Raw genomic sequence first — 13484 nt, forward strand, 5'->3', positions numbered from 1 at the left:
AGCTGACTGGGAGACCCGAGAGTAATGCGTTGCAGTAGTCCAGTTTTGATATGACAAGAGCCTGGACTAGAAGCTGTGTGGCCTGTTCGGTGAGACAAGGTCTCATTTTCTTGATGTTGTACAGAATGAATCTACAGGAACGTGCAGTTGTTGAGATGTGGTCTGTAAAGGTCAAGCTGTCAGTAAGAATCACCCCAAGGTTCCTGGCCTTCCTGGTTGGCTTGAGTGTGGTTGAGCCAAGCTGTACAGTGAGGTTGTGGTTGATTGAGGGGCAGGCTGGGATGACGAGAAGCTCAGATTTGCCAAGTTGAGCTTAAGGTGGTGTTCCCTCATCCAGTCCGAGATGTCCGACAGGCAAGCAGAGATTCGTGCAGAGACGGATGGATCGTCAGGCTGGAAGGACAAATAGAGCTGGGTGTCATCAGCATAGCAATGATATGAGAAGTCATGAGACTCAATCACCTGCCCCAGAGATGTAGTATAAAATGAAAAGAGCAGTGGACCCAGAACTGACCCCTGAGGAACCCCAGTTGTGAGTTGCTGAGTTTCAGAAATACCTCCCCTCCACAATACCTTGAAGGATCTGTCTGAGAGATAGGAATCCACCCAGCGCAGAGCAGTTCCTGTGATGCCCAGTCTGGAGAGAATGAAAAACAAATCATTTTCAACACAAAAGAAAAAAACACAAAGAAACAGACAAACAATCATTAAGCACAACATCTGTTTGAAAGCACTGCACAAGAGCATCTCACAAAACTTCACTCCTAAACTTCACCAAGCATCAAAAGTGGTATTGTGTCTTTTGGTGAAATGAGACTTTTTGTTCATGTACACCAACAGCATTTTTGGCAACACAATGGGACTGCATTTACAAGGAAAAGCACTGTATATACACATATCAGTGGTGCTTTGGAGCAGTTTTGTGGCAGCTGGTTCAGAGGCTTTGGATGGATGGCATACATTCATACATTAATTTCTATGTTAAATATTTTGTTTTGTACCAGATGCATCCTGACTGATGGCAGATGTTTCAGATGAGTGTTTCTGAGAGTGTTTCAAATCATAGCATCCATGAGACGTACATAATTCTGGTCAAAATAACACACAGCTTATACGTATTTTACCTTCACATCAATTTTGGTTTGCCGAAATCACAACCACAATTTATGGCAGTCTATAGCAGCACAAGGGTACAGTGGGTGACTCTGAGGTGAGTCTGTGTGGAGTTTCGGATGTTCTCTCCTTTTCCTCAGGGTTCCCTACCACCTCCAAAAACATGCCAGTAGGTCGTTTGGCTACATTAAAATGCCCCTAGGTGTGAATGAGTGTATGAGTGTGTGTGTGTGTGTGTGCATATGTGTGTCTATGGGCACCCACATGTGTTGGACTGGAGTCCCATCCAGGGTGTATTAAAGCCTCATGCCTAGTGTTCTCCCAGTATAGGCTCTGGAACCAACCACAAGCCTGACCAGGATAAAGTGGTAACTGAAAGTGAACTAATGAATGAATTAATGATTACAAATGAGTACAATTTGCACTGGGGAGCAACACCACACAACATTTGGTAAGTGTAAAAAGGAAGTGGACCTGAGCTCGAGGGATTTCATCATTTGATAAATATGTCAATCATAGGACTGATAATAATAATACAGTTTCACACTGTTTCATAGAGAAATGCAGTCAAAACTGTATTGTTCCTTCTGGCTACATCCATCCATCCATTTTCCGTACCGCTTATCCTACACAGAGTCGCGTGGAACCTGGAGTCTATCCCAGGGAACTCGGGGCACAAGGCAGGGAACACCCTGAACGGGGTGCCAACCCATTGCAGGGCACAATCGCACACACAATCCCACATTCGTACATCACGCAGGGCACATTCGCACATTATTGACAATTTGGAAATGCCAATCAGCCTACAATGCATATTTAAGGAATGGGCGAGGAAACCAGAGTACCTGGAGGAAGCTCCAAAGCATGGGGAGAACATGCAAACTCCACATTCAAACCCCTAACCCCAGAGGTGCACGACAAACGTGGTAACCATTAAGCCACCATGCCCCTACAGGGTACATACATTTAGTCTTTAAAGAAAAGTGTAATTAATCTTTGCCTCAGGATTAAAAAAATATATTTTAATATTTTGATGCCAAAACACACAAACAAGTAATATAGAAACCATAAATTCCAGCCAATCATATAGTCAGTTAAATGAACCAACAGAAACAGATAGTTTGAATCTTTTCCACAATATCAATGTCAAATAAACTCAATCTAATAAAAGTACATGAACTGATGAATGCAAATAACAGCACACATCTACTTTACCCCTGCTGTTAACATGTTACCTATAACAACTATTTCAATCTAATAGATAATCCTGCTGACAAAACAATACAGATGTGGGGAATTTTAGTGAAAGTGGGCGGGGCTGTGCGCCTGACATCACTCACGTGTATAAAAGCTTCAGCTGCTTGTGGACACGCGTGCTGTGAGTGGCGACGCTCCCCAAACAAAGAGTCAGGACACACACACACACGCACGCGCATACGCACACGGACACGGGGATCACTGGTGCAGCAGCAGCACAGAAACACACACACACACCTCTCCAGTGCAGTAGACACACTCTCCTCAACCTGCAGCCGACATGACGTCTAACGGAACCAGCGACATGCTGACTATCCAATTCGGACTCATCAACTGTGGAAACAAATATCTCACAGCTGAGACGTTCGGCTTTAAGATCAACGCCTCAGCCACGAGCATGAAGAAGAAGCAAATCTGGACGCTGGAGCAGGACAGTGATGACTCGAACGTGTTCTTCTTGAAGAGCCACCTGGGCCGCTACATCGCCGCCGACAAGGACGGCAACGTGACCGGAGACGCCGAGGTGCCGAGCGACGACTGCCGCTTCGTGGTGACGGCGCACGACGACGGCCGCTGGTCTCTGCAGTCCGAGCCGCACCGGCGCTACCTGGGCGGCACCGAGGACCGCATCTCGTGCTTCGCGCAGAGCTCGGGCCACGCGGAGAAATGGAGCGTGCACATCGCCATGCACCCGCAGCTCAACCTGTTCAGCGTGACGCGCAAGAGATACGCGCACTTGAGCGCCAAGGACGACGAGGTGGCCATCGACCGCGACGTTCCGTGGGGCGTAGACTCGCTCATCACACTCGTCTTTCATGAGCAGAAGTATCATCTGCAGACCTCGGACAACCGATTCCTCAGAAACGATGGCACGCTGGCGCAGAAGCCCGACAAGAGCACCGGCTACACGCTGGAGTTCCGTTCTGGGAAGGTAGCGTTCCGGGACGGAGTGGGGAAATACCTGGCCCCATCCGGACCCAGTGGCACCATGAAGTCCGGCAAGAGCACCAAAGTGGGCAAAGACGAGCTGTTCGTCCTGGAGCAGAGCCACCCGCAAGTAGTGCTCACCGCTGCTAACGACAGGAATGTGTCCACCAGGCAAGGTAGGGTGGACATCTCACTGGTTTTCCCATCAGGCTCTGTAAATCTCTGGTCCATTTATTTCCCAGTTACCCATCAGAAATACACACTGGCCAGAATGCATGATTCATCAGTATGCTCTATTATTATTATTAGCCAGCTTTAACTTCTACAAATAATGTGTGTATATATAGAGATATATCTCATCCTGAATCCCTTATGATTACATATCATTCCGTTCTTAATTATAGAGCCTGTATTTCATGGTTTGTGGTCCCTGTGTGGCTGTGGATAAAACTAATGGGTGACTCTGCCAAAGAAAAGGGAAAAACTGTAGCTTGCAAAGTTAATTTGTAATGCTCACATCCATAGCTCTTTAAAAATGCTCATGCATTGTGAAAACGTTCCTTCTTGCTCTCTTTAGTGATGGGTTGGACCGCTGCACAGCAGCATCCATTTTGTCTTTCCTCTTTTCCTCTCTTTCTGAGCCTGCCTGTGAATATTGAGATGGCAGGCAGAGAATCCGAGCCTGAAAATAATCTGCTGGCCCGCGTCAGCACTGAGGCTTGCCCGTTTCTCATGGAATTCCACAAGTGCTGCATTGTGGAGGATCCAGTTTGTGGTAATTAAATTAAGAGTGAAAGAAGCCATTACAGTCCACTCTAGGAGGAATAGGTCAGCTGGAGTGAGGCTGAAATAATGGATTTGATTGTTGTTGAAATATGAAGAGATGTCATAATGTTTGGATGTGATGACCTGGCCCCTCCCCCTACACGTCAGCTTAATTTAGGAATGATGGACAGGGTTGTGAGGGGTGTTGGTGGGTGCAGGGCATACTGTACTATGTCAGGAACCTAGATTTCTGCTCTCAGGCCTGGTGGCATGGAAGCAAGCCAGAGCCAAAAGCAAGCCTAATGCGCATGGTCTCTGCATGACAGAATAGACGAGGTCGCCTTTGTTTTTTTTGGGGGGGGGGTCTTGGATTCTTTTATGCTGGTGATGTGAGGGACTGCTGTGGCGTTGTGCTTCATGATTTAGATGTATTGCCATAAGCATCTGGCTTGAATTAGGATCTTCATCTTGTAAAAAGTCTTTCCTGATTAGAATGCTTTATGGCCTACTTGAATGTGACCTTTGCTAATAATTTAACTTGTCAAGTGTGTTAAAGTTGTTTAGTCACCATGTTCAGTGGCGTTTCAGTTCTTTCTTTGTTTGCCGTCTGCAGATTTGTGTTTGGAGGAGGCTGAGATTTTCTTCCTTAGGCATGTGGAGGGTGGTGTGGTTGAGTTGAGCGAGAACAAAGGCCGTGTGATCTGGCCTTGGCTGCCTGTGCACCCCAGCTGCTCGACCTCGTAGGCAGCCATGTTCTTCAGGACAATGGCGCCTGCCTGGAAGAGCAGCTGTCCGTCATAGAAAAACAGTGACTTGCTTAAGCAAGCTGTCATTCAGCTCATCTTTCTGTTTAAAACATTAGATTTCCCTCTTCCACGTCCTGCTGTTCTTCTCTTTTGGTGCCATGCGGATCAGTGTACCGATCCACCACGAATGCGGAAATGATTTCCTGCCTGCTTTTGTTCTGCCATGTTGATAACATCTGCAGCACAGTTCATGCTGCTGACAAGACAAATGTTCAGCTGAGTTAAGATTTTTAAGGCTTGTGAATTTCTTCGCAATAGCCTAATCCCTGTCTTAACATTTTTATCCCAACATTCCCTCCTATTGTGTAACAGCAAATGTCCTAGTGGTATCTGAAGCCATCCCTTTGAGGTCTGATTGAATAGCAGCCTAGCTCCCCTGCTCCAGTTGCCATGGTGTGGATGGATCAACTGGGCATCTGTGAGACTGTGTGTGTTGGGGGGTAGGGATATGTCGGTCAGTGGCTTATAAAAAATTGCTGCAGAGGAAGTTAGCTGCTTGGGTCCCTAAAAATGATGAAGAACATATTCCCTTTGGTCAGTCTGTGTTTTAAAGCAGGGTTCTCCATAAAGATTTTTTTTTTTTTTTCCACTCGCAACCATGTGGTTCTCATCGTGGTCGTTTATTTTCCTTGCTCGTTCAGGCTTGCGTATTTCAGCCGAAATTCAATCTTGCTTTCCAGAGGCCAGGCGTCTGTTCTACTTTAACCATTGCATGGATCGAGGTGGTTGTTGAAGCAGGAAAAGATTACTAAAGAAGACCTAGCCTTGAAAACAATTATAAAGTATCCTGACTGTAAATAAATTGTCGTAATTTCTACTGTTTACCCAAAAGATCTTTTATTTATTTATTTATTTTTATGTGGGGGTTCTGCAGTGATTGCATGACTCATTGTGTAGCTATTGTGTTCATAATTGCACTGTAAGGATTTAGATGTCGGTATATAACTGGTGGTCTGCTTTTCCTTGGCTTTTGTAAACCGGATGCATTCTGGTAGACTGAGTCACAACTGTTCTGCCAAGATGCTCAGTGGGAGACGTGATGGTCTACAATTACAGAAAAGATTAACTCCGTTTAACGTGTACAGGTCCGTATGCGCGCCTGTGCATTTGGGAGTAAAACAAAGATCTTGTTGATGTACTCGTTGTAAATAAGGAAACTGTCACTAATCTCGGAGATCAGCTTTTTGTTACCGACACATTCTGCTTGTTTACATGTGATGACCAGACCAAAGATACATTTTCCGCCTCTTGCTGATGATAAGAAAAGACTTCTGATTATCCTGATAATGAGACTTGCAGTGTTCTGCTTATCCCTCTTTCAGGAATGGACCTGTCCGCCAACCAGGATGAAGAGAGCGATCAAGAGACCTTTCAGATGGAGATCAGTAAAGATACAAAGAAGTGCGCTTTCAGGACCTGCACTGGAAAATACTGGACACTCACTGCTAATGGTGGACTGCAGTGTACCGCTTCTACCAAGTAAGTCTTGGTCAAAAACTTCATGGCATTGGTCTATGTAACTAATGACATTCTGTTCCTGTTGAAGGCTAAGTAAACATTACAGAGGCCATAGTACTGGGCAGAATGTTTCTCCTAAAGCTATGTCCTTCCCTCTAGGGAAATCTCTTGTTTTTCTACCATTGATTTGTGTGTTGAAAAACCTCCACCATTATGTAGCACGAATGTACAGAGAGTGTGTGGGGTCAGTAAGGATTATCTAGAGTGTAAGGATGGTTGGTGAATGCCAAGGAAAAGGTCTACACACCGCCGCTTTGGCTCTGCATGCAGAAATGTAGGATGGTGCCGGAATCGGTCAGCAGATATTTGACAGGGGAAGAGGTGCCTGTTTTTCTCTGGAGGATCACTTATAATTTGTGTCTCATTATTTTCCTTGCAATCAGGACTGCCAACTGCTATTTCGATATCGAATGGCGAGGCAAGAAAATTACCCTCCGTGCCTCCAATGGAAAATATGTGGCAGCCAAAAAGAACGGGCAGCTGGCTGCCAGCATCGATTCTGCAGGTGAGTTCTGGCCTTCAGCACATTTCTGTAGAATTCCAAATATGGACATGCTCACAAAAAACGTTCCTAAATCCTTTCTACCTGTGGTCCGTTTATGAATTGCTAATCATCTTAGTCGTGAGCACATGAATGAGGACATCGACTCGACCTCGAGAATGCAATCAAATATCCTTCAATGGTGGAATACAAGCAATAAAAATGGCAGGTTAAATCATTACTGATGGTAACTTGCTGTTAAAATGGAAAGTGAAATTCTGTGCTTACTAACAAAGCAAGTTCATACACCCTTCCCTCTCTTCTTCCTTCCTTCTTTCATTCCTTACTTTTTCTTCCTTCTCTTCTTCCTTCATTCTCTTCTCTCCCTTCCTTCCTTCCTTCCTTCCTTCCTTCCTTCTCTTGTCTCCTTCCTTTCTTCATTCTCTTCTTCCTTCATTCTCTTCTCTTCTTCCTTCCTTCCTTCCTTCCTTCCTTCTCTTGTCTCCTTCCTTTCTTCATTCTCTTCTTCCTTAATTCTCTTCTCTTCTTCCTTCCTTCCTTCCTTCCTTCCTTCTCTTGTCTCCTTCCTTTCTTCATTCTCTTCTTCCTTCTTTCTCTTCTCTTCTTCCTTCCTTCCTTCTCTTGTCTCCTTCCTTTCTTCATTCTCTTCTTCCTTCATTCTTTTCTGTTCTTCCTTCCTTCCTTCCTTCCTTCTCTTGTCTCCTTCCTTTCTTCATTCTCTTCTTCCTTCTTTCTCTTCTCTCCTTCCTTCCTTCCTTCTCTTGTCTCCTTCCTTTCTTCATTCTCTTCTTCCTTCATTCTCTTCTCTTCTTCCTTTCTTCCTTCCTTCACTTCCTTTCTTCATTTTATTCTCTTCTTCCTTCCTTCATTCTCTTCTTCCTTTCTTCTCTTCTCATCTTCTTCCTTCCTTCCTTCCTTCCTTCCTTCCTTCCTTCTCTTGTCTTCTTCCTTTCTTCCTTCCTTCTCTTCTCTTCTTCCTTCCTTCTCGTGTCTTCTTCCTTTCTTCCTTCTTTCTCTTGTCTTCTTCCTTTCTTCTCTTCTCTCCTCTCCTTCCTTCCTTCATTCTCTTCTCTTCTCTTCTCTTCTCTTCTCTTCTTCCTTTCTTTCTTCTGTTGATAATGTTAACACTGGTTAACAACATTTCTTTTCTTAGTTTTTTTTTCTTGGTCAGTTTCAGGATGGAATTTAAGATCCAAGCCTTTTATAAATCAGAACAGTGTGTAAATGGGACACCAAGCCCTTATTTGAATTTCTTTGGTAAATTGGACTCTTTGCTAGTTCTCTTTCAGCATACTTCCTCTTTGATCTAACTGATCTGAAATGATTAGAAGGCTATTCAGTGTAACCATATTTGCCATGTTCATGTACCTTACTTCCCTGTAGGAGAGTCTGAGGAGTTCCTGATGAAGCTGATCAACAGGCCTATCATTGTGCTGAGGGGAGAGCATGGCTTCATCGGCTGCAGGAAGGTCACTGGTACTCTGGACTCCAACCGATCCTCTTACGATGTCTTTGGCCTGGAGTTCCGCAATGGGGCCTACAGTCTCCAAGGTGAGTAGTCTTCTTCACTTGGTACATATGCCTCGGGATTCTCCAAAAATCAACAATCAGTAATGGCGCATAAAATGTTTTTAAAAAGTCTTCTGATGACTTCTGTCTCTGATCAGATTCCACTGGGAAGTACTGGATGATCGGGAGTGAGTCTTCAGTTGTGAGCAGCAGCGATACCCCAGTCGACTTCTTCCTGGAGTTCTGCGACTACAACAAGGTGGCCATCAAGTCGAGTGAAGGGAAGTACCTGAAAGGAGACCATGCTGGTGTTCTGAAGGCCAATGCTGATGACCTGGACAGCTCCACTATGTGGGAGTATTAGAAGCACTCAAGTGACCACCAATTTTTCTGTTTAAATTTTTTTTTTTTTAATTTTTTTTTTTTTAAATTGTTTTTTTTTTTCTTCTACATATTAAATGATTTTTTTTTTTCACCATGAGCACAAATGGGTAGGAGAGTAAAATGAAGATCTGAGAGTTTAAGTGGTTTTGGTGGTTTAAATAGACTCCAACGATGAAGACTCTTTAAAATAAGCATATTCATACTCCAGCATTCTGGTGCCATGGAACTCGAGCAGTGTTATGCAGATTTCATAGGCCGAAACTCAATGGGTGTCAGCGCTAAATTTTTTAGGGGCTTTATCCGGTCCCCAAATTTCGTATACTGCGGTAAAGTCTTGTGGTTTTGTTAAACGATTTGACTGGAATTCAAATTTGATACAGAGTCTGAGGAGAAGTGTGTACCCGGTGTTCTCACAGGTTTGCTGGATCTCCTCAGAGACAAATGTTGGGTGGGATTTTTCGTGATCCCTTTCCTTGTCTTTGCACAGTTCTGTAAGAGCCTTTCTCTTTCGATATGTAGTGTTTTTAGGAGAATGTTGTGTTTACCGATGCCTTGTCAAACCCTGTGAGAATTAGCTTTTTGTTCATTACCCTTCTCTATAATATTGCCAAGTGTTAGAATCCCATTGACCAGAAGACTAATGGCAATATTTACTGGTAGTTGTATGAATGTTGATTGTATGACTGTCCTGCCATACACAGTTATAAAGTGTGTCCTTTAACCACTGGAATGTCCTGTTCTTGGCACTGAAGACAACGCTGACCAGTTCTTTTTTTTTTTTTTCATTTTCTTTTTCCCTTTTTTTATTATTATTTTTTTTGGAAGTATGATTATGTTCTTGTGTGTAATACAGTACGTATTGGATCTTTGCTTGTGCCATTACAATTTCATTTCCCTGTAAAAGAAAACTGTGAAGAGAGGCCTAATACGGCCCTTCATCTCAACTCTGGTTACGCATCCTAATGCCAATATGAGGGAAAAGTGTTCAGTGAATTACTGCATCTGAAGGGTCAATTGTTGTTAGTGTTGTTTAGATATGCGGCTGATCTTTCTGATCTGTTCGATCCGGTATGTTGTTGCAGGTTCAACACTATATTTATGGTAAATTAAGACCTATGGTGATGGGTCCAAGTGGAAGGGTCTGTGTTCACTGCACATGTAGAACCAGCATTGTAATTAATCTGGAAAACATAACTGTTAAACTGGAAAAATAACACACGACTGTTCGGTTCTGTTTGAATTTAAAAGGCACAGACATTATCATGTACCTTTATCTATAATTTGACAAATAAAGCTTAAGAATAAGCATCTACACAAAATATAAATATATAATATATCAAATGTTTATTATAAATTATAATTAGAGATAGCACCACTCACGAATTAGGGGCGGGACTTGACTGAAACCTCCTGATTTGACATTGTTATTTGGCTACCGATTAAAATCTGTGATTATTGTGATAAAACTTGCTAACATTTCTTACTGAAGATGCTCCTGCTAATAGGCTACAGAGTAGGCATAGCGTTTGCGTAGATTTTGTTGATACTTTCTAATTGAAGGGAAACTGGCGGTGTTCTCAGGTGTGCCTCAAACCAGTGAGGATGGTGCAACTGCATAAACACCATATGTTTCATTAGTCAAAACTAGTAATGTAGAATTAATTAGTACAGAAATCATATAATCTATCCTTACATTAGCTTCTGTGGTTACTGAGACCACACTTGCATACAAGGGAGTGGTAATGACTGTGCCTTATGGTCATACTGGAAAAACACAACATTCCACATCTATACTTTGTAAAACTTTACTGACTTCCTTTTTTAAAATATTATTTTGATATTATTGTTGCTTTTCTTCATGTGCCATGGGTACAAAAAAAAAAACAAACCGATAAATTGGATTATGAAACTCTTCCTGTGGATTTGTCATTTGTTCTGATTACATGCACAAAGTTCCAGAAACTCATAATATGGTGAAAATTCTGCACATCACAAAAAGTAATACCTATTAATAAAGGTAGAACCATTTAAAGGGCACGAGGAACTGGGGTCTATTTTTGTGTAGATTGTGCACTGGAGCTCATAGTGGCTTAATCTGACAGCTGTTCTTGAACTACCTCTAACTTCACTGATGTATGACTGGACCTTCCTGAGTTTATTTTGGAAATCTATCCCCTGAAGCTAAGGGGCAGTGAGAGGGAAGTGTTTCTACAGGACTGAGATTGCTCTTGAGAGCAGGGTTGTTGTTTTTTTTGTTGCTTTCCTGGCCACTGTTCTGCTCATCAATGAAGCCTTTGTGTTGCCGTATTGCTGGAGCAGTGGTGGTTTGGCTTGTGGTTTGCAAGCTCATCGATCATATTTGGCAAGGGATTCAAATTTATGACCAACTAATCATAGACTGTTATATAGTACATTTACAACAACAATCATTTGAATTGACAGCAGATATCGACTGTCCATACTGACTTTTGGAAACTTTAGGACTGTTTGGTTTAACTCGGAGACGTTTCTGTCCACGCGACCTCTTCCCCTCCTCCACTTGGGAGACGCCTAACCCAATAAAGAAACACCCACCAGAGCAGGCCTTTAATCTGCTTTACTTTGCGTCGAGGCCAAAAAAACAGGCCGAGAAATGTTCCCAGTGGTCCATGCGACATGTGCGCCATACATTTAGAGTGCTTAATGGATATTGAGCTCATTAAGAAATTGATTTAGGCAAAAACAGCACACGTGAGTGACTTTTCACGTGAACATTCATGCATATTTAGAATCTTAACTTAAAACTACTTGTGCAAACTAATCGTACTTTCTCACTCAACCTTAACAAGTACACCTCTGGACTGTAGTACAATTTTCTGGACTTCCTACATGAATAATTATGAAAAAAAGACACTGTTGAAGTTTAGTCTTTGGATGGCTATAACAGGTTGATTTAAAAATGGGCATGAAGAAGTTTTCCCAAAAGCCTATAATACCTAAATGAAATCTCAGAACTTCATTAAATTAGGTATGCACATGCATCTTATGATTCTAAAGAAGCATACAAAACTCTATAGTGCTCAGGCAACAGGTAGCACGTTAACAGTTATAAATGTTAATAATAAAAACGGGGTGCACGGTAGCTTAGTGGTTAGCACGTTCGCCTCACGTTTGCCTTTACGCATGCACTTAAAGTGCTTGAACCCCAACAATTGCTGCTCGCAGCTATATTTATAATTAAAATGTCTGACATTATGTTCAGGCTGTAATCTTATCACGTGCACGCTATAATATACTCTGGTAACTGATTATAGATGTGGTCACAATAAAGCCAGACAGTGTCTGGGTGGAGCAGCTCCTGAAAAGAAAAAAAAAAACACCCCGAAAGGGTTAAATAATCTTCAGGCAGGCTGCCATCATAGACTAAGGTTTCCATGGAAACCAAGAGTGTGTCACTTGAAGAGGCTGGTGTATGTGTGTGTGTGGAAAGAGAGACAGATGCAGGATCTAGTATTGAAGAAAGAATGGGGGTGGTCAGTTGTTGGAAACAGACATCTCATAGTAATTACTTAAATCAGATCCAGGCATTGTCTTAAGGCCGAAGTGAACGGGAGAGCTTGAACATGACATCACTACAGTCTGTCTGATACAAGGTTACAGGCCTTTAATTACTGTAAACCAGAGTGCAGGCGGAGTTCAGATGTATGCTGTATTTTTTGGGGTTGGATTTACATGATCTAACTCTAACTAAAGCAAGGAAGTACAGCACATTCTATAGATTTATAGCAGTTTATGTTGTGTTACTAGTGGGGGAGTGGGGGGGGGACCAGTGAGGTCCAACAGGAAGGGAGGAATGTTGATACGCTGTCTATGAACTCAACGGACTCAACAAACTGTGAAAGGTTATCACTGGGTTGACAAAGTTACTCCATTATGCAGTACTGCTGCAAAAACAGGACCATTCCCAAAACAACACAATCAGAACGTTTCAATGCACCAGCAGGAAAACATCCAAAATGGCATGACAAAAAAAGTGGGAAAACAGTTTTAATGTGGCGTGTACTGATAGCCTGGGGTATGTGTTGAAAATAGCAGCCTAGTGTTTATACTGTCCTCTTCACAGTGCTTCTGGGTCAAAGGAGATTGTTCATCTAATGACCCCGTAAGAAATGGGCAGCAGCTGCACTGATCACATGTCTGACCCCAGGAAGTTAATCAAAGAGCTTCATGCTACATCTGACCACCCCCTGAGGCGCTGCGATGGTGGATCAGGAGCCTCTTATGACCGTTAGTGCTTGTACTATAACAGTCCAGAGTAGGCAGACGTCTCCATAATAGACAGCCTTATCTTGCCAAAGCATCATTAGGAAAGCATATGATGGCCACAGATAGAGTCACATTGGCCATGTGTGCTGGCGCAGGAAGGAGATGTGTGTGTGAGAGGGGGGCTCTGAAGCATTACTGTCCTGTATGTCACATAAAGGAATACACTAACTGAAAACATGACTACTCAGAAGAATGCAATAGGAATGTATGTATATATATATATATATATATATATATATATATATATATATATATATATATATATATATATATATATAAAAGCAGCTAAGCACCGCCTTTTGGTTTCCTAATTTTTTTTTTTTTTTTAAATGCAGTTATACAATAGCTCTGCACTCATATTTTTCCCTGTGCGATGATGTTAAACTTTCCAGACTTCC

At 42.7% G+C, this 13484-nt stretch overlaps 1 protein-coding gene across 1 annotated transcript; it reads left to right on the top strand.

Moving 5' to 3' along the window:
• Positions 1-1909: 1909 nt before the first annotated feature.
• fscn1a (fascin actin-bundling protein 1a) lies at positions 1910-10695 on the top strand. The gene is made up of 5 exons (XM_053612501.1): positions 1910-3473; positions 6191-6347; positions 6770-6891; positions 8272-8439; positions 8556-10695. Exons 1-5 carry the CDS (start codon positions 2651-2653, stop codon positions 8759-8761), a joined length of 1476 nt encoding a protein of 491 aa, XP_053468476.1. The 5' UTR covers positions 1910-2650; the 3' UTR covers positions 8762-10695.
• The last annotated feature ends 2789 nt before the right edge of the window (positions 10696-13484 follow it).

The sequence above is a fragment of the Ictalurus furcatus genome, chromosome 24 (assembly GCF_023375685.1).
Source record: "Ictalurus furcatus strain D&B chromosome 24, Billie_1.0, whole genome shotgun sequence".
NCBI lineage: Eukaryota > Metazoa > Chordata > Actinopteri > Siluriformes > Ictaluridae > Ictalurus > Ictalurus furcatus.